Genomic DNA, 18,636 nt, shown 5'->3' with positions numbered 1-18,636 from the left:
TTATTGGCATGGGAAACACATGTTAACATTGCCAAAGCAAGTGAACTAGATAATAAACAATAAAATGAACATTACACAAAGTTCCAAAAGAATTCTCTCCTCCGTCCCCCCCTCTCTCCTCCGTCCCCCCCTCTCTCCTCCGTCCCCCCCTCTCTCCTCCGTCCCCCTCTCTCTCCTCCGTCCCCCTCTCTCTCCTCCGTCCCCCCCTCTCTCCTCCGTCCCCCTCTCTCTCTCCTCCGTCCCCCTCTCTCTCTCCTCCGTCCCCCTCTCTCTCTCCTCCGTCCCCCTCTCTCTCTCCTCCGTCCCCCTCTCTCTCTCCTCCGTCCCCCTCTCTCTCTCCTCCGTCCCCCTCTCTCTCCTCCACTTCTAATCAATAGGGAGCTTAACCCAACAGTTAACTCTGTAATGGTTTTCCCATGTGATGCTACTTCATGTCGGATGGGCTTTCTCTCCAGCCTTCGGCATATCTTTATTAATTTAAGCCATTTTAACTGCCTTTCAAGCTCTTTCATATGCCGAACATTGTTTGTGGACTCTGCAGTCTTGGGCCGGGCTCAGTCAGTCACTGTATATTTTGAGTTTTATGAGCTCATGTGTTTGGCCTGGGAGCAGAGAGAGCAGAGGCCTTTGATTTCCAATAGAGGGGGTTTGCTCTCTCACAGCCGTCACAATGCACTACAAACAACCCTTGCTGGGGAACCAGGAAGACAGGGTTGGGGACAATGTTATCACAACGCCCATCTGAGTCCCTACTGTAACAAGCTCACACACAGACTCCTGGGTGAACGTGTAGCTAGTTTCTTTAAAGCCGGACTGATATCACCTGGCTTATGTCATGTAAACTCACACCTTATCCCCTCCTGTCTGCATGTCTGCGTGACTGCCTGTCTGCGTGACTGCCTGTCTGCGTGACTGCCTGTCTGCGTGACTGCCTGTCTGCGTGACTGCCTGTCTGCGTGTCTGTGTGTGTGTCTGTCTGTGTGTGCTCGTGTGGATGTCACCTGCCTTGCCCCCTCCAGCCGAAGATGCCTTTCTGTCGGCTATCATCAACTACACCAACAGCTCCACGGTGCACTTCAAGCTGTCCCCCACCTACGTACTGTACATGACCTGTCGCTACGTCATGTCCAGCCACTACCGGCCCGACGTCAGTTCCTCAGAGCGCACCCACAAGGTCATAGCCATCGTCAACAAGATGGTGAGCATGATGGAAGGAGTCATCCAGGTGAGTCCACCCTGCCGCCTCGCTCTCTCGTTCTCTTCTCCTGTTTATAAATCAGCAGGACATTCATGGGTTGAAGCCAGGGCTTGGAGCATATATGACCACGTCCTGTCAGTTCCCTGAGGAAGGGCCACTCTGACAAAGAAGCGTATATCTGCACCCTTTTGTTGTTTTTCCTTTTGATTTGCTTAATTCCACTACCCTCTAAATACAGAGTACCAGGACCAAAACAAAACGAATTATAGCTGACTAGGTAGTAGTAGTAGTAGTAGTAGTAGTAGAGTTTCTCTTGCAAAGTAATCTCTTACTTTATTCATCCAGGACATTTCCAGAGAATACTTTGTATAGATGCGTATCCCACGTTGTGTTTGTCTGTCTGTCCAGCGTCTCTGTGTCCCCCTCCATAATGATTTAAACAAGGCATGGCCCTTTAAATGAATTCCCTGGAACACACTGAAATACAGGGTCCTTGTGGTGTTCCAAAAGCCCTCTCAGCCAACACATAAAACCCAAATGCGTAGCAGGAACACCCATACTCTGGGACACCAACCCTGGAGTTTTGTGAAAAAACAAAATGGCCAAAATAGTCCAAAACAATAAAAACCAGTAGGTTTTGACTGACTACACATAACGCTGTCCGTCTCAGAGGAAGCTAAGCTGTGTGGTTATTCAGGTCAGTCCTTATAGGATTCCTCATCCTATCTCTATATGCAACCCTAAAGACAGTCTCAACTTCCATGTAGAGTGTAGTCTGTTTATTAATAGATTATCTGTCTACACACTAACAGTGTCTGAGACGCACAAACACACCAGGAGCATTAGGGAAATCTCCCCATGTCTGCACTGCTCTCCATGAGTCCTACATGTATCAGGATTACAGTCCTTAAATCCTGTTTTAAAGGTGCTTTTCATCCAGATGATTTTGGAAGTCCAAGTCTTAAACCTCCATAAGGGACATTGGATAGTTAGGCTGTGTTCCTTAAATAATCACATCTGCACACAGCCTCTGCCTCCTACAAGAATACATCATTTTCGATACATGGAAAAGTATATGCTGCCAGTTTCTAGCAGCGAACGTCCGAAACTTAATCAAAGGAGATCATTTAATCAAAAGAGCTCATCTAGACACTTTTTGTAAACGGAACATCCTAAATTATAGAGATGTATTGTTTGTGTGTGTGTGTGTGTTTGTGTTTTGTTGACATGCCTGTGTCAATCTCTGTCCTTGGCTGTTGTTGACAGTCTCTCTCTGTCCTGTGGGATGTCTGTCTGTCTGTTTCCCCTCACCTCTCTGTGACAGGAGATTCCTGAAGGGGACCAGGTAGGACACCTAACGCGTTGCTAGGGGAGAGAACTCTCTCTTACCTCTCTCACGCCGTCTCTCCCTCTATCGGCTCAGTCAAGCTTTGCTCAGTCCTCCATGCTTCTTTTCTCCATAACAGAAACCCCCCCCCCCCCCCCCCAAAACCCTCAACCAAACCAAACCGCCAAATAATCCCTCCTCCAACAGCTGGACTCTAAAACGCCAACATAATAACCCTCATTCAGCAACCTGGAACATGTCGTACTAAAAAACATCCCCAACAAATCTTTCTAATTGTGGCAACATATTAATTAATGTCATGTGACCTCCTGCTTTACTGCACTTCAGTGTGGATGAGCGACAAAACCCCGCTGTTCTTTTGCTGAATTTTTTCCCTTTACATTTTATTTTTATTTTACGTCTGTGGTTTAACGTCGTTCGTTTGGATGCGTTCTGTTCTGTGGCCGTTCTGAAAAGGGGGGTGTTGTCGTTTCGTTGCGGGGATAGACAAGTGCGGAATACACAGGGGCCGGTGCCGGCTGAGACACGTCGGGCGGACCTTGTGTATCCCCTTTCTCTTTGTGTCAGTGGGACGTTGACATTAACTCATCACACAGACCAGACACTGGGCTCTAAAGCACTTCTGCCGCCTCATAGTTTTCTCTTGATCATCTCTGCTAAATGTTAGAGATGTTCAAGAACAGCTTTACAGGGTAAAATACAGTGCCTTCAGAAAGTATTCATATTGCTTGACTTAGTCCACATTTTGTTCTTACAGCCTGAATTCAAAATGGATTAAACAGATTTTTCTCACCCATCTCCACACAATACCCCATAATGGCAAAGTGAAAACATGTTTTTATAAATCTTTACAAATGTATTAAAAATTAAATAGAAAAATATTTTATTTATGTAAATATTAACACCCCTGAGTCAATACAAATTATTGTCACCTTTGGTAGCGATTACAGCTGTGAGTCTTTCTGGGAAAGTCTCGGAGCTTTGCAAACCTGGATTGTCCAATATTTGCACAACTCTTTTTTTTAAATATATATATATTTTTTCCATTCATTTTTTTTTTCTTCTCCATAATTCTTTAACTTCTGTCATGTTGGTTGTTGTTCATTGCTAGACAGACATTTTCAAGTCTTGCCATAGGCTTCTTTCTTTTCACTTCTTTTGTGGTGTAACTACAATGTTGTTGAGCCATCCTCAGTTTTCTCCTATCACAGCCATTAAACTCGCTAACTGTTTTAAAGTCCCCATTGGCCTCATGGTGAAATCCCTGAGTGGTTTCCTTCCTCTCCGGTAACTGAGTTAGGAAGGACGCCTGTATCTTTGTATTGACTGGGTGTATTGATACACCATCTGAAGTATAATAAATAACATCATGCTCAAATGTCTGCTTTTACACACAAAAAAATATCTACCAATAGGTGCCCTTCTTTGCCAGGCATTGGAAATCCTCCCTGGTCTTTGTGGTTGAATCTGTTTGAAATGTACTGCTCGACAGAGGGACCTTATTATCTGTATGTGTAGGGTACAAAGATGAGGCAGTCATTCAAAAATAATGTTAAATACTATTATTGCACGCTGAGTGAGTGCATACGACTTGTTAAGCACATTTTTTTTACTCCTGAACTTGTTTAGGCTTGCAATAACAAAGGGGTTGAATACTTATTGACTCAAGACATTTCAGCTTTTCATTTGTAATTAGTTTGTAAAAAAACATAATTCCACTTTGAGGTATTGTGTGTAGGCCAGTGACACAATCATTTTAATACATTTTAAATTGAGGCTGTAACACAACAAAATGTGGAAAAAGTAAAGGGGTGTGAATACTTTCTGAAGGCACTGTACATGAGGACTGAGCTTAATGTCCATCCCAACAAAATATTGTTTGTATACTGGTTGATGTAGAATATTTGGGCCAGTGCAGAGATGGATGCTGCTAGAGTGAAGTAGAAGCTATTTACATCAGGACCGGCAAAGAACTGCTAGAAAAGACGAGTTGAATGAAATTCCCTCTAGACAATGTTCTAAGGTCAGTTTGCCCCAATGGTTCCGGTTAGGATTGGGGAGGGTAAACTGAACTTAGATCTGTGCTTATTACGTGCCACTTGTACCTGGAGCGGTACAGAAACTGCCACTGTAATATGCCAAAGAGCCTGTTAATTCAGTTGCCAACTCTGCAAAGGGCCCTTCCTCCAAAACTGACCTTGAAGTCAGGGACCTGTTCCCCTCTGGGAGAGGCTGTAGCTTGGGGCCAGTGTCTGGTTCTGTGGGTCTCGGGTAGGGTGGGGTGTCTGGCACAAGTCTATCCCTGGAGTGCTGCTACTGCTCATGCCTGTGAGTCTGAGAGAGTCACCCCTCTCTGTGTTCAACCCTGCCTCTGACCCCTGCTCTCTCTCTGTCCTGTCCTGCTCTGTGATTGGTGTATTCCAGAAGCAGAAGAACATTGCGGGGGCCCTGGCCTTCTGGATGGCCAATGCCTCAGAGCTGCTCAACTTCATCAAGCAGGACAAGGACCTGTCGCGCATCACACTGGACGCCCAGGACGTGCTGGCACACCTCGTCCAGATGGCCTTCAAGTGAGTGACCAGACTTCCTCCCTACGCTCTGGCCCCTGTCTCCTTCCTAACCCTGGGCCTCTCTAGTTTGGTGCTCCTGTCGAACCTTATACTACCTCTGCCCTGTCTCTGCTCCTGCCCCATTATGTACTCCTTACCCTGTTAATGTCTTGCCTCTATTCCTGTCCTTATACCCTCCCTTCTTAACACTCCCTATAGCGCTATGATTCCCTCCTTCTTGTTCCTGTCCCTCCTCCGATCCTTTCCTTGTCCTCACTATCCCGTCCGTGACCTAAACACAAGGCTTTAGGTTATCCTGCTCCCAGCTGTGTCTGTGTGCTAGCCAAGCGGTGCAGCAGCCCCACACCATGCTGTGTACGCCATCAGGGCTAACTCAAACCACATGTGAGCCACAGGAAACCATCACATTCATGCTAATGCGATAATTGGGAAATGATTAAGCAAGTTATAGATCCAAATGTGACCTTCCCTGCCACTGCTGTCATTGATTCTCCTGAGAGAGAAATCAAAATATAGGCGTCTGTTGCCTGTGTTGTAGCTAGCGCTTAGCTGTCCGTGTTGTAGCTAGCGCTTAGCTGTCCGTGTTGTAGCTAGCGCTTAGCTGTCCGTGTTGTAGCTAGCGCTTAGCTGTCCGTGCCAACTTCTGCCTGACCTCAACTGTGAGCTGTTGAACTAGTGTTTTATTCAAGTCGCCATGTTTTTGTATTGCTTCATCTCAGGATCTGGAGAAAGTAGTATTTCTGGAGCCATTGTGTGGATGCAGGAAGTGGAGCGGTGAATTTGTGGAATGTCCCAGGCCTGGCTTGTATTGGCTAGGCTGGGGCAGGGCTGGATGTGCCTGGGGAGAGGTCCCAGTAAAAACAAAGTGGTTTTAGACTCTCCACGGCTCTCTGTCCCCCGTTTCCCCTGCTCGCCACTCCCTGTTATAGCCAGCTGAAAAAGCTGCTGCTTGATGTCCCCAGAGTAGATCAGAGCAATGGCTGAGCTGGCCAGACTGCAGGTTTATGGTGGTATTTCAGGAAAAGTCCCCTTAGGGCCACAGAGCAGGGGAAGTGTGTGTTTCTGCATTCGTGTCTGTCTTTTGTGTTTGTGTGTCTCTCTGTGCAAGTGAACATGTGCAAAGTTTGGTTCGCGTAGTTGGCCGTACATGCATTGTCTTTGTTCGTCCATATCCGTGTGGACTATTCAGAACCAATGTACTGTGTGTTGTTGTCGTCTCAGGTACCTGGTCCAGTGTCTGCAGTCTGACCTGAATAACTACATGCCTGCATTTTTGGATGACCCAGAGGAACAGAACCCTCAGAGGCCCAAAATAGGTGACTTACTTCTGTTCATACACTGATACTCTTACTGTGTACATCAACTACTCTCAGCCAGGCCACAGTGGGGGGGGGGGGGGGGGGGTGTTCTGTTACCGCTGTATTTACAGCCACACAGAATGTCACTCAGCTTGGTTTTGAAGACTGAGCCCTCTAGTGTACTGTATAAATCAACTGAAACATTGGTAGAATTTCAACTACTTCTTCCTTTTCCCTATGGACTTTAATGGTATTAGACCCAAGGGTCAATGCTGACTTCACTAGTCCTGACGCCCCCCAATTCCTTATCCTCCTCCTCTCACAGAGGACGTTCTGCACACCCTGACGGGCGCCATGTCGCTGCTGCGGCGTTGCCGTGTCAACGCGGCGCTGACCATCCAGCTGTTCTCTCAGCTCTTCCACTTCATCAACATGTGGCTGTTCAACAAGCTGGCGATGGAGGCCGACTCTGGGCTGTGTTCACACTACTGGGGCGCCATCCTCCGCCAGCAGCTCAGCCACATCGAGGCCTGGGCAGAGAAACAGGGCCTGGAGCTGGCCGCCGACTGCCACCTCAGTCGTATCGTACAGGTAGGGTCCACCTACCATTGTCCAGGAAGGCACATCCTGTTATTGCTGCTAGCTACCCGCTGATTTCCTTTCACCGCGAAAGATTACTTGTCAACTGGTTTCTATTGAAAACATGTCAGCAGCTCTGTATGATGCTTAAGGAGTCTTCGTGACCCTGCCTAAGGAAAGTTGTAGAGGACATCATTCAGTGTGGACCACAGGTCACTGTAAATCAAGTCATTAATAATACTCTGTTGGGTTGTTCCTCCCCCAGGCTACGACTCTCCTCACCATGGACAAGTACTCCATGCAGGACGTGCAGAACATCCACAACACCTGCTTCAAGCTGAACTCCCTGCAGCTCAACGCCCTCATGACCAACTACCACTGTGCTCCCGACGAGCCTTACATCCCCCCCGTAAGACATGACGACACACAGCTCCATTCACACACACACACACACACTGCTCCATTCACACACACACACACTGCTCTATTCACACACTACAGTTCCAGTAAATGACTATGAATGAATGTCTCCGAAGTAGACAAATTGGGGGTTGCGATTTGAAGCATTGCTTAACACAAATCTCCTCCCGTCGTTGTAATGCGTTGGAGTTTGCTCTGTACATTTTGGGGAAACATTAGCTAAGCTCTCCACTTGACTGATCTTCATAGCTTTTTTTCCCCAGGTGAGGTTGCTGATTCTACACGGAAGGTTTTTGAGGAAACAGTCAGAGGACTATTAGACACTTAACCGTCTGCTCGAACGAAACCCTCATTGGTCTATCTCGTCTCTCTAACTAGACCCTCATTGGTCCGTCTGGTGTTTCAAACCAGACCCTCATTGGTCTATCTGGTGTCTCCCAATAGGAGCTGATAGACCACGTGGTTGCCGTGGCGGAGAACACGGCAGATGAGCTGGCCCGTAGCGACGGCCGAGAGGTCCAGCTGGAGGAGGACCCGGACCTGCAACTGCCCTTCCTACTGCCCGAGGACGGCTACTCCTGCGACGTCGTGCGCAACATTCCCAACGGATTCCAGGAGTTCCTGGACCCCCTTTGTCAGAGAGGTACTTGTATAGAGGAGAGAAGAAAAAAAACACGATTGAGTTCCATTCCCGGAATGTCACACTGGTTGTGTTCTGTCGTTGGGAGCCAATCAGAGGCTGAGCTGGCCTGTGTTTGTTCTGTTGGCAGTGGAATGTAGTATGTAAGAAGAGTCTAGAAGGCTGGAGAGCTGTTTGCTCCTGTCCTTATTGTGTTTGTTTATGAGAGGGAGGTGTATTCCAGGAGCAGTTTGTGCTACCGTGTCACTGTAGTCTCAGGTCTGTACTAAGTAATAGAAGAAGATGACTGATTTTTCTCCTGTCCTGTGCAGGATTCTGTCGACTAACCCCTCACCCGCGCTCCCCTGGGACCTGGACCATCCACTTTGAAGGAGCCGACTGCGACAGCCACTTCTTTGCAGACAACTCAGACCTGGTAGGTTTCCCACAGGCCGTTACAACTGTACAACTATGCAAGGCAAAGGCCATTTTCTTTGAGCTGTATGGTCATGCAGAGTAGTGGCTAGTACTCATGACCATGCCAACTGTCCTTGTACAATAGCCACCATAGTGCTAAGTCACTAAGTGCAGAGGAATAGGCTGCTGCTTTCAACTGTTTATGATACTTAAATATGTTTGTTACTCACCATGTATGTTTGTTACTCACCATGTATGTTTGTTACTCACCATGTATGTTTGTTACTCACCATGTATGTCTTGTTACTCACCATGTATGTTTGTTACTCACCATGTATGTTTGTGACAATGTTTTGGCACGACTCCTGCTGTATGTAACGACCATATGAACAGCCTTAATCTCCCATACTGCGGTCATGTAATCACCGCTCCCATACTGCAGTCACGTAATCACCGCTCCCATACTGCGGTCACGTAATCACCGCTCCCATACTGCGGTCACGTCATCACCGCTCCCATACTGCGGTCACGTAATCACCGCTCCCATACTGCGGTCACGTAATCACCGCTCCCATACTGCGGTCACGTAATCACCGCTCCCATACTGCGGTCACGTAATCACCGCTCCCATGCTGCGGTCACGTAATCACTGCTCTACTCTACCCTAACACACACACTTACTCCCTCCTGCTCGATTGCAGTCAACACCAATTACACCACAGAGGCCAATTAGTGACCACAGGGCTGTGGAACAGCAGTAAATGATATCCTTCTCCTCACACTAATCACACAAAAACCCCTAAAATCCACCGCTTCCTATATAATTGCCCTGTTTTTCCCCCCGCTCTCCTTTTTCATGCTTTAAACCCCAGGTCAGCTCAGGGTGGGCGTCAGCCCCCACAGTAGTGATGGGCCCGGGGGGGAGGGAGGGAGGGAGGGAGGGAGGGGAGGGCATCCAAACCGTTTAAACACCGCTGAGATTCTGATTAATGGCTTCTTGGTTGTGTGCCAGGAACCCCGCCTCATGTTACCACCGCCTTGCTCCAGAATCACTACTGTAGTGTTCTATGGTGTTCTCCTATTAACAGCCATTACAGGGTTAATCAGACACACCGAGACACACGGGGGATCCCTGATGAGAAGAACAATCAGGTGTATTCATTTGTTGGATTCCGTCACAAAAAAAACAGTTTTGTCGGTTCCAAAACGTTTTGTCGTTTTGCTGCAGAAACTGTTTATTCCAAACAGACAAAAGTTTTTGCGACAGACAAAAAGGTTTTTCTGATCACTAGTCCAGACAGGAGGTGTAACTGTAGCTAGTCTAGTGCAATCAGACTTTTTAGAAGAGCGGCTGCGGTCCTAAAACCCAGGAAGCTCGCTCGCTCTCTCTGAAAAACTCTCATTGGCAGGTGTTTGAGTTAGTCTCTTAACTGCAGAATTGCTATTGCCTGAATGAATGCATTGTTTCCTCATTGTAGCCATCTGACCCCTGCATCACCATTGCCCTGCCTCTAGCACTTGGTGAATCACTCCAATGGCATTCAGAAGGACTTGTTCTGCACCACATCACGCGATGAGAAATGCAACCACAGCCCTGTTACTTAATGTGGCTTTGTGTCCACTCTCCCTTTCTCGTTGTCTCTGAACTATGTGGCAGTATAGCGCAGCTCTTCAGCTGAGAGAAGAGTTGTTTGTGTCTTTGGGGCTGTTGAGTGTCAATGTGTTCAGTGCCAAAGGGAGGAGAGGCTGTCTGTGCCTCTTTGTGTGAGAAGCACTGCTGTCTCGCTTTCGCTCCCTCTCCCGCCCTGCTTCCAGGCAGCCCTTCTTTTTAAATGAGCCCATTGAGAGCCTCTGGAGCCAAGCGCATATGGCTTTCATTCTTGACTCCTCTCCAGCACCCGCCGTTTCTCGCTGCGGTCACCCCAACCCAGCGCTCTCTCTGTATGAAGACCCTGCTCTGCTCTGTCTATCCCCCTGCTTCCTCCTCCAGAGCCTCATTCTGCCGGAGGAGCGTCCCAGAGAGACAGCTCAGAGTCCTTTAGAAGCCTGACTGACCAGCTGACCGGATCCCACCGCTGACGCCAACTGCACTCCAGCTACTCCAGTTGATAGATTTTTCCTACGCTAACGTTGCTGTCTCTTCTCGTTGCAGCAAATGCGGAAGGAACCGGAAGTTGTGACGGTCACCCTGAAGAAGCACAATGGCATGGGCCTCAGCATTGTGGCTGCCAAGGTAAGACATCTCTTAACCGTGTCCTTTAGTATTTAGGCTAAAATGTTTGTCGGTACACACTAGTACTCCTGGAAGAGGTTTGTGACTTCCTGACTGGAAGGGAAGTGCTATCTGAGCGACGTGAAACACAGACTCTACAGAAACAAGCCAGAAACATTGAATTACATTTGTTGCGTCCATGCTTGAGCAGACTTACTGCCTAGTGAACACATAAATAATCCAAAATAAGCCCTTATCTCAGCCGTTGTCAAGAGGCCTGCCTGCTGTTGCCTCGGGGTGTGTCCTCATTGTCGGGTCAACAACAATGCCAGTGGAACGTTTCTAGCCATGTGGATGGATGTAAGAGCCTTACATTATCCTGCTTTAACTCTGGATAATGATGGGATGCCAGAAGAGATATCGGCAGAGCAGGCAGCTTTTTAATGATAGTGTGTGTGTCATGAAGCGACTGTCATGGCTCCTCTACCTGCAGAGTTAGCTCGACTGTTCTGTCTGACCTCAGCACTCTGAGCGATGTTTTTTACTGAAACAGATCGCTCTTTGTTTCTGTCCGTCTGTATGGCAAACATTCAAATTGGAAGTCAAAACAGCAGTGAGCAAATTTGTCTCCCGACTGACAGTTTGAGCCGTTCCTGGTCCTAACCATCATGTCCTAGTGTTGGAGGAAGCAGAGCAGGCAGGGGGGAATCTGTTGTGTTCAGACAGCGTGGTTTTCCTCACCTTTTGCTCCGACTGGGCTAACGATTAACAGCAATAGGTTCTTTAACTAAAGCGTCATCATTTGCAGTGGTGAATTAGTTAGTTAACATAGAACTCAGGCGGTGTTGGCCTGGGTACTGACCTGCAGCTGGCCCAGTTCTGACCCGGTTTGGTCTGTGTGGGTAATGTGAGTGTGTCTGGGGTCTTACTGGGCTGCCAGAAGACTGGGCGTCTGAGAGGAAGAGGAGGTGGTGAATAGAGGAGGGAAAGGGGGGGCCTTCATGAACTGTTTATTTTCAAAGCAAAGTTCTGGAGTTTGAGGTGGCCACATCCCCTGTGTTTTTACTGCTATTTTCAACCTGAGGTGGTGTGTAAGACAAGAAAGACGGATGGGGGGGGGGGGAGAGCGGCGGGAGGGAAGGAGAGAGAAATGGGAGGGGAGGAAGGAAGGCACAAGGCAGACTGGGGAAGCAATGGGAATGACAAAGAAAAACAGAGTAATGATAGATTTGCCTGGTGCAGAACACACAGCTGGGAAGTGCTCTGAAAGTTTACCCAAACTGTTGCAGAGTAGCGGGGGCTAGCGCTGGCGGACTGGTTACGTAACAGTCTGGATATGGTATTTCCTACTCCGGCTAGCTGCTGATATTTGCCATATGGGTCCAACAGTAGGATGTAGAGCTATCTTTCACTCACTGCTCCACACCTAGTCTCTCCTCCTTCGTTAGTGGTTTAGTTTTGTTCTCTGCGAGTACATCTGGGCTGTGATCTGCCCCTTGTTGCCTGAGCTCGAGCCGGCGCTAGCTGAGGTGGAACTATCTTCACCATGTGGTTCTCTGTGGTTGGGAGGAAGGACCAGTCCAAGTTGGTAAGTCTCTGCTGACTTCTCTTGGAAACAAGGGTTTAAGCATGCCTTGTATGGTGTGAATGTGTAGAGGTGTTGGCAGGACCGCAGCAGGAGAGGTTGAGGGTGTGAAGACACAGGAAATAGAACTTCAGGATATGCTCCTGTTCTACTCGCTGTAACCTTCCGTATCTGACACCTTGGTGTTCTTTTGCTCAAGTTTACTTCTCAGTGGGAGTTCAATCTTTCACAGTTGCTTGTTTAAAATGCGTGAGACGGTAAATAAACGTCCAGCGCGGACCGGTTCTTCACGTTGATAGGTCCCTTACATAGTGGGTCATAAGACCGCTCGTCTCTATGAGCTGTTTCCCCAGTTAGGGGTGCTGCAATGCACACACACACAGGCCAGAATTTCAACACTAGGACAAGAGCTTGGTTTGTATTCTTTGTTTGTTTTGAAGATGCTGGGACAATAGTGATGGAACCGTAGAAGCTGCTAGAAGCTGCTTTACAATGGCTGGCTGGTTGAATACAAACCCTGTGGTCTCCCTCCTGGACAGCAGGTCTCCCAAACTCGGTCCTGGACACCCCCAGACAGAGTGGCGAAGACACAGCTCTGTGTGGTCTACACTAACCCAAGCAAGCAGGGCAAAGCCCCCCCCCCCCCCTTCCGCCTCACAGACACAGGCGTCTAACTCAACAGTAAGGGAAGCACACTGGAATTATTTAGACCACAGCCACATGTCAAGACATTCCCCTCTGCTATTAGTTGATTATCAGATTAGTGTGGTGCCGAACTGGGTACTGTGAAGTGTTTAATATGGGGTCACACAGTGTCTGTCACAGAGGTGGCCCAGTGTGCTGAGAGCTCATTCTGATGATGGAACTGTCTGACCCACTTGACCTCAGATCCAAGGAAACATTCTCTTTGCTCAAATCAACCTCATTCACAGACAGACCGTTCTTCTCGAGGGAAAAAGGAGTGGTCTCAGTCGTGTGAGATTGTGCTGCTACTAGTTCCTTGCTCCTCCTGTCTCCAGTCAGATTGCGTCGCCTTTAAGAATGAAGTGTATTGCTGGAGCTATTTCCACCTCGGTATGGAGGTCAGATTGACCACCTCGGAGCTGTGGACAAATTGACTTGAGACAGATTTGTGTGTGTATATGATAAACTCCCTCAGGACTCCAGTCCACCAAACTATTGTCTCCTGTGTTAAACCCCCGTGACAGGAAACTGCAGACCATAGGTATGCCTTTGAGATATATGCAGGAATGTACACACACACTCCAGGCTTTCCGTTAGCCGGCAATTGACGTAAATAAAAATGCCGATAAATTAAAAAAACTGTTGCCGGCCAAAATAACTGAGAAAAAAATCCCATTTAATTTTTGTATTTTGTGTTTACTCATTGATGGAAATGCATTTGTGCATCCTTATCGGTCTATAGGTTAATTAGCATAATTGAGTGGAATTAAATTGTCCGTTGTGTATTTTCGTTAGTCATCATGCATCTTATTTTTCCAACCTGACTATGGCACGCGCACAGCATACAGAGCCTATTTCCAGTGGGGTTTCTCCCTGCAGGTCGTCAGCTGGTTTCTGTGCTCTTATCAGCCCATTCATTGCGCAACAATTCTAAATGCTATTGCATGTTTCACTGTTTTGGTGCACGACGTTATCAGGATCGAGAAACCAGGAGCTTGCTCATTGCTCACATGGAGCACTCTAAACAAAAGACAATGGGGAAAAAATGGTTATGAAATGAACTAGAAGTTGTTCCTCACAAGTTTAGCAGGTTGTGAACTCCGTAAACAACGTTTCCACTCCGAGAATGAGAACTGTAAATGACTAATACATGCATTAACAGAAATTGTCAACTTTTTTCGCTTTGTCCTTATGGGCTATTGTGTGTAGATTGATGAGGAAAATGTTTAATTTAATCCATTTTAAAATAAGGCTGTAAAGTAACAAAATGTGGAAATAGCCAAGCGGTCTGAATACTTTCCGAAGGAACTGTAAGAAATGTGCAATTGATACACATGTTTAATAAAAGGGCAAACAATTAAACAATGAATGTGGAAGAATTTGTGGAAGACAGTTGAGCCATTCAGGATAGAGACTCTCCTACAGTGCATCTTTGCCACACACCTCTTCTTGTCTCAATTGTTTTGAAGTTATACTCAAGACACATTATCTTCAGACATATTTCAGATGCTTTTCACTGACAGCCGCAACTCGCTAATCAGCTAGGCCTGTTTCCACGCGCGCTGCCCAAATTGCGTGCTTCCCAAATGGGCATAGAGCTTATGATTTGAAACAATTCAGTAATTTTCTTTTAATAGCTAATGATCCTTGATTCCTCTTTGACTAAGTCATGCTTTCTGGTGAAGTATTTTAGTTATTTTTGTATAGACAGGAGTAATTATATCATTTTGGCAAATTTATTTCCATTTTCTTCCCTATTGGACCCGCCGCTATTGGCATTTTCCAGCACCACATTTTCCTAACGGAAACTCTGACATGCACACAAAAACAAACACAGTATGATTGCCGGTTCAGTGCAAAAGGACAGTTGTGTGGCAGAGTCTGATGCCTTGGCTCCAAATTCCTATAGAGCAGAACTGGGTTACAGGGCACTCATGGCAGGGCGGGACGGGAGAGCTGTTTGTGACTTACAGCCAACACATTCATCTGACTGGAGTAAAGTTTATTCACTACTGTACATCTGAACTGCTTTCCCCTTGAACAGTGGGCACCAATCTGAACTGAGTCCACATTTCTCTTCATGTAAGTGGTTTTATGTGGATAAAAGTTAAATATTTTATAAACTTGTTGTAATGGCACTCCATGTTTGTTATAAGACACATCTATTTGTGGCATGTCAAAGCTTCTAAATCCATTAAAGGTGTGTGTGTGTGTGTGTGTGTGTGTGTGTGTGTGTGTGTGTGTGTGTGCAGATGTGATATGCATCTGGATTGTGCTAGGACTGTGTCCTTACTGGACCCTACCACCACAGTGGAAATGTGCTCAGCCTCAGATCATAACACCCGGTGAACTGAGCAGCTATTACAACGTAAGGGGGCCATTTCCCCTGCCCACCCTGTTTACCATATGGTCTGCTGTTAGTGGTGCAAGTCAACACACTTAGGACAACATTTTCTGTCTGTAAAATAGCTCCTGCAGTGTGTGAAATTGTGGAGCTCTTTCCAAGCACAACCATAACATTGAAATAGATGGAACGCATTTAGGCACTTTGGAATACTGCAGCTTGCCAGTCATCTTCTTGCATCGTTTCTATTATGCATTTCAATTGTAAAGAGCTTGGATCTCTCCTCTGAACATGCTGTCTACAGTCTCCGAGACGTGACTAGACGTGTTAGAGCTGTATAGCACTCTGTAATAGTCTCCTTTGAGGCTCTCGCAGCCCCAGCTGTCTGGCTCCAATCCCCAGGTGTGACGTGTGTCACGATCTAACTCTTCACACAACTCCCCTCGGCATCGGGCGAGGCGTGGAGCGTGACTTCAACTCGACACGTCCAACACCCTCCGACAATCTGATAGTTAACAACAGCATCGTAGCTAGCTACACATGTGCTCACCATAATGTTAGTGCGTCAACTTCCTCTCCTTTACTACAATAAATGTTAGGGTCTTTAGGTGTTTTAGGTAAGGAGGAAGGAGGTTTTAGTGAGAGTATGGGATACATGTTGGATGAATGGGTATTATGCCACCCTTATGCAGGTATAAATACTACCCAGAATTCTACTACACTAGCCAGCCCTCGTACTTAAAAACGGTAGCAATTAGAGCTCTCGTTAAAGCACTGCGGAGTTTTATTCATGGTCTTTATAGACCTCTGTTACATGCGTTTTGCCAGGCTGAGCCTAGGAACTTTGTGTGTCGGGCTGATAGGCCAAAGCAGGGTAGGGGGCCCTGATGCTTCTCGCTCAATTCAATTTGCTTTATTGGCATGACGTAACAATGTACATATTGCCAAAGCTTACTTTGGAGATTTATAATATTAACATAATATTAAATATTGTCAGCTGGACAACAATAAGCAAGGGTCAAAATAACCATATATTGAACAATGGCATAGAGGACATGTGCAGGTTGGTTGTAGTGGTCTGCCAACCCACAGTTCTCTGCTCCTATACTCATCAGAGAGGTCTTTGAAACACTGTAATTGTTTTAGATTTTTTGACATTTTGTCTTGAAATGCAGCTCTGTCTCGGTTCAGCTGGGGTGCAGTGGTTGCAGAGCCTTTCCTCTACAGGGAGCCAGGTTTTCCTGTGTCTAACCTTCTCAATTGCAAGGCTGTGCTCACTGAGCCTGTACTTTGTCAAGGTTTAGTAACCATGGTCAAATAGTTTGCCATGCTACACTATACGGGCCAGATAGCACTGAATTTTGTTTGTGCTTGTTTTTCCCAATTAGTCATGTAGTTTTGTTTTGACTGTGTTGTAATTTGGGTTATTCTGATTGATTGGATGTTCTGGTTCTTGCATGCTGACCACAACGCTCGCGTCGTGTGAGTGAGTGTTGCAAAATATATTTAGAAATCTATGTTATTCAATTATTGCACCCACACTGCTCGTTGCGCGTCAATGAGCGTCTGCGTTGCCAAGGGCTAAAATAGAAGTCCTTTCTATTTCTGACGCAGATCGTGCTGCAGGTCCTGCCTCTCCCATCTCCTCATTGGTTTATAGAAGCAGGTACCCACATGCCATCTCATTGGTTATACCCACGTGGGTGATTGAAAGACAACTGTTTACGGTTGTCGTGGTAATACTATGCAAGTTTAGATGCCAATCACCATATAAGTTCAAAGATGAAAAAGCCTGGAAGGAGGAGAGATGATTAGGAACGATTCGGTTGGCCGTTTTATGTGTGGATTAATTGTCGGAGTAGAGGACCTTGTGCATTTCAGGTAAAATAACAACTCAATGTTTATATCCCAGGACAAATTAGTTAGCAACAGCAAGCTAGCTAGCTAAATTGCCATACATGTTTAATGCTTTTTGACCTGTATCCAAATTAATGTCATTGGTTCAGAGTTTGTTTTGATATTTTAACCTGCGTGTCGTGGTCGCGTTTGGTGTAGGGCAGGGGTCGGCAACCCAAAATGTTGAAAGAGCCATATTGGACCAAAAAAAATAAATCTGCCTGGAGCCGCAAAAAATGTAAAGCCTTATAATGAAGGCAACACGTGCTGTAAGTGTCTATATTAGCCTACTATCAAAATGATAAGTAGGCTACAAATACATAATGAGCATTCATGATTAAACGTTTATTTTACCTGCAGCGCATCCTGGAGAGAATGACGCACCACGTGACTACTCTGCTGTACGATGGTGCTTTTCCATTATAATATTAATGTATTATGTTTCGTTGCATTGATGAAATTATAGAAATACAATACAGAAGTCAGATTTTTTATGTCATTTTTATTTTAGGATTCGCAAAAACAACAACAAACTGTGCAACGTGCACAATAGGCCTCCTGTAATTTCAGACCTCCCCATGGAAATAAAATGCTTTTCAATCCTCAATAATACGATACAATCCTCTTCTCTTTTCCCCCTTATCTGGGCAACAGACAGAGTGCAATAAAACAGCAGCCTTTTGAAAAGGTAAAGTATATAAAATTAAAATAATACAGTTTAAGTTCGATTTCTGTGCATTATCCTCGTCTCTTTAGTTTTCTGCAAATGTGCAAGGGTAAAATGCAGCAGCACCCTCTTCTCTTTTGACACGCACAATACAATGCAGCCATCCTCGGACCTGAGAAACAAAACACAATAATATCCCTATGTGTCATTCCAAATATATACTGACAAAAATCAGAAATCACTTTATAAAAACAGCCACTTTGTTACTAAATATGTGCCTATGACAGGATTGTGTTCTTACCCGTTTAATGTGACTTCTGTTTTCGGACATCACTGGACAGCTTCTCAACATCGGGCATGTAACTTTAATCTTCACGCAGGACTGCAAGCTCTCATCTGTGAGGCGGGTGCGGTATTTGGATTTTATGTAGTTCATGTTTGAGAATATCTGCTCGCACAGGTATGTTGATCCAAAGATGGATAATACTCCAAATGCATATTTCTTCATGTTCCTATAACTGTCAGGAAGAATGGAAATGTCTTTCCACGTTACTCTTTTTGTTATTTGACAACTTCTCATTACAAAGCAAACATGCAGGCAATCCTTCCGCATTGGCAATGAAAGCAAATGATTCGGTCCAAGAACTGTAGAATCCTCTGTTCTCCTCAGCTATCTTTCTCTTTTTCCCTTTGGGATCCATGGCCCATGACACACCCGCCGGTTTGTTTGCAACAGCCACCTGTCTGGCACTACGCCGAGCTGAAAGAAACGTGTGTCGCAGGCTATGACGTAAATCTT

The 18,636-nt window shown here is 46.2% G+C and overlaps 1 protein-coding gene across 16 annotated transcripts in view; it reads left to right on the top strand.

The window, feature by feature from the left end:
* Nucleotides 1–18,636, top strand: part of afdna (afadin, adherens junction formation factor a) — a 138,724-nt gene that overhangs the window by 91,630 nt on the left and 28,458 nt on the right. For 9 of the 16 annotated variants that reach the window (XM_082976872.1, XM_082976869.1, XM_082976862.1 and 6 more), the window contains 9 exons: nucleotides 1,020–1,225; nucleotides 2,523–2,543; nucleotides 4,971–5,116; nucleotides 6,338–6,432; nucleotides 6,740–7,005; nucleotides 7,259–7,402; nucleotides 7,858–8,056; nucleotides 8,365–8,468; nucleotides 10,602–10,682. In XM_082976872.1, coding sequence (XP_082832998.1) covers nucleotides 1,020–1,225; nucleotides 2,523–2,543; nucleotides 4,971–5,116; nucleotides 6,338–6,432; nucleotides 6,740–7,005; nucleotides 7,259–7,402; nucleotides 7,858–8,056; nucleotides 8,365–8,468; nucleotides 10,602–10,682 — 1,262 coding nt within the window. Of the gene's footprint in view, nucleotides 1–1,019; nucleotides 1,226–2,522; nucleotides 2,544–4,970; nucleotides 5,117–6,337; nucleotides 6,433–6,739; nucleotides 7,006–7,258; nucleotides 7,403–7,857; nucleotides 8,057–8,364; nucleotides 8,469–10,601; nucleotides 10,683–11,949; nucleotides 12,250–18,636 lie in introns of those variants that run through there. The other 7 variants (XM_082976870.1, XM_082976865.1, XM_082976863.1 and 4 more) reach the window with 2 other exon arrangements.

Source organism: Salmo salar, chromosome 06, assembly GCF_965601325.2.
Source record: "Salmo salar chromosome 06, fSalSal1, whole genome shotgun sequence".
NCBI lineage: Eukaryota > Metazoa > Chordata > Actinopteri > Salmoniformes > Salmonidae > Salmo > Salmo salar.
Note: the sequence above shows the minus strand (reverse complement) of the source record. Positions and strands in the feature narration are given on the sequence as shown.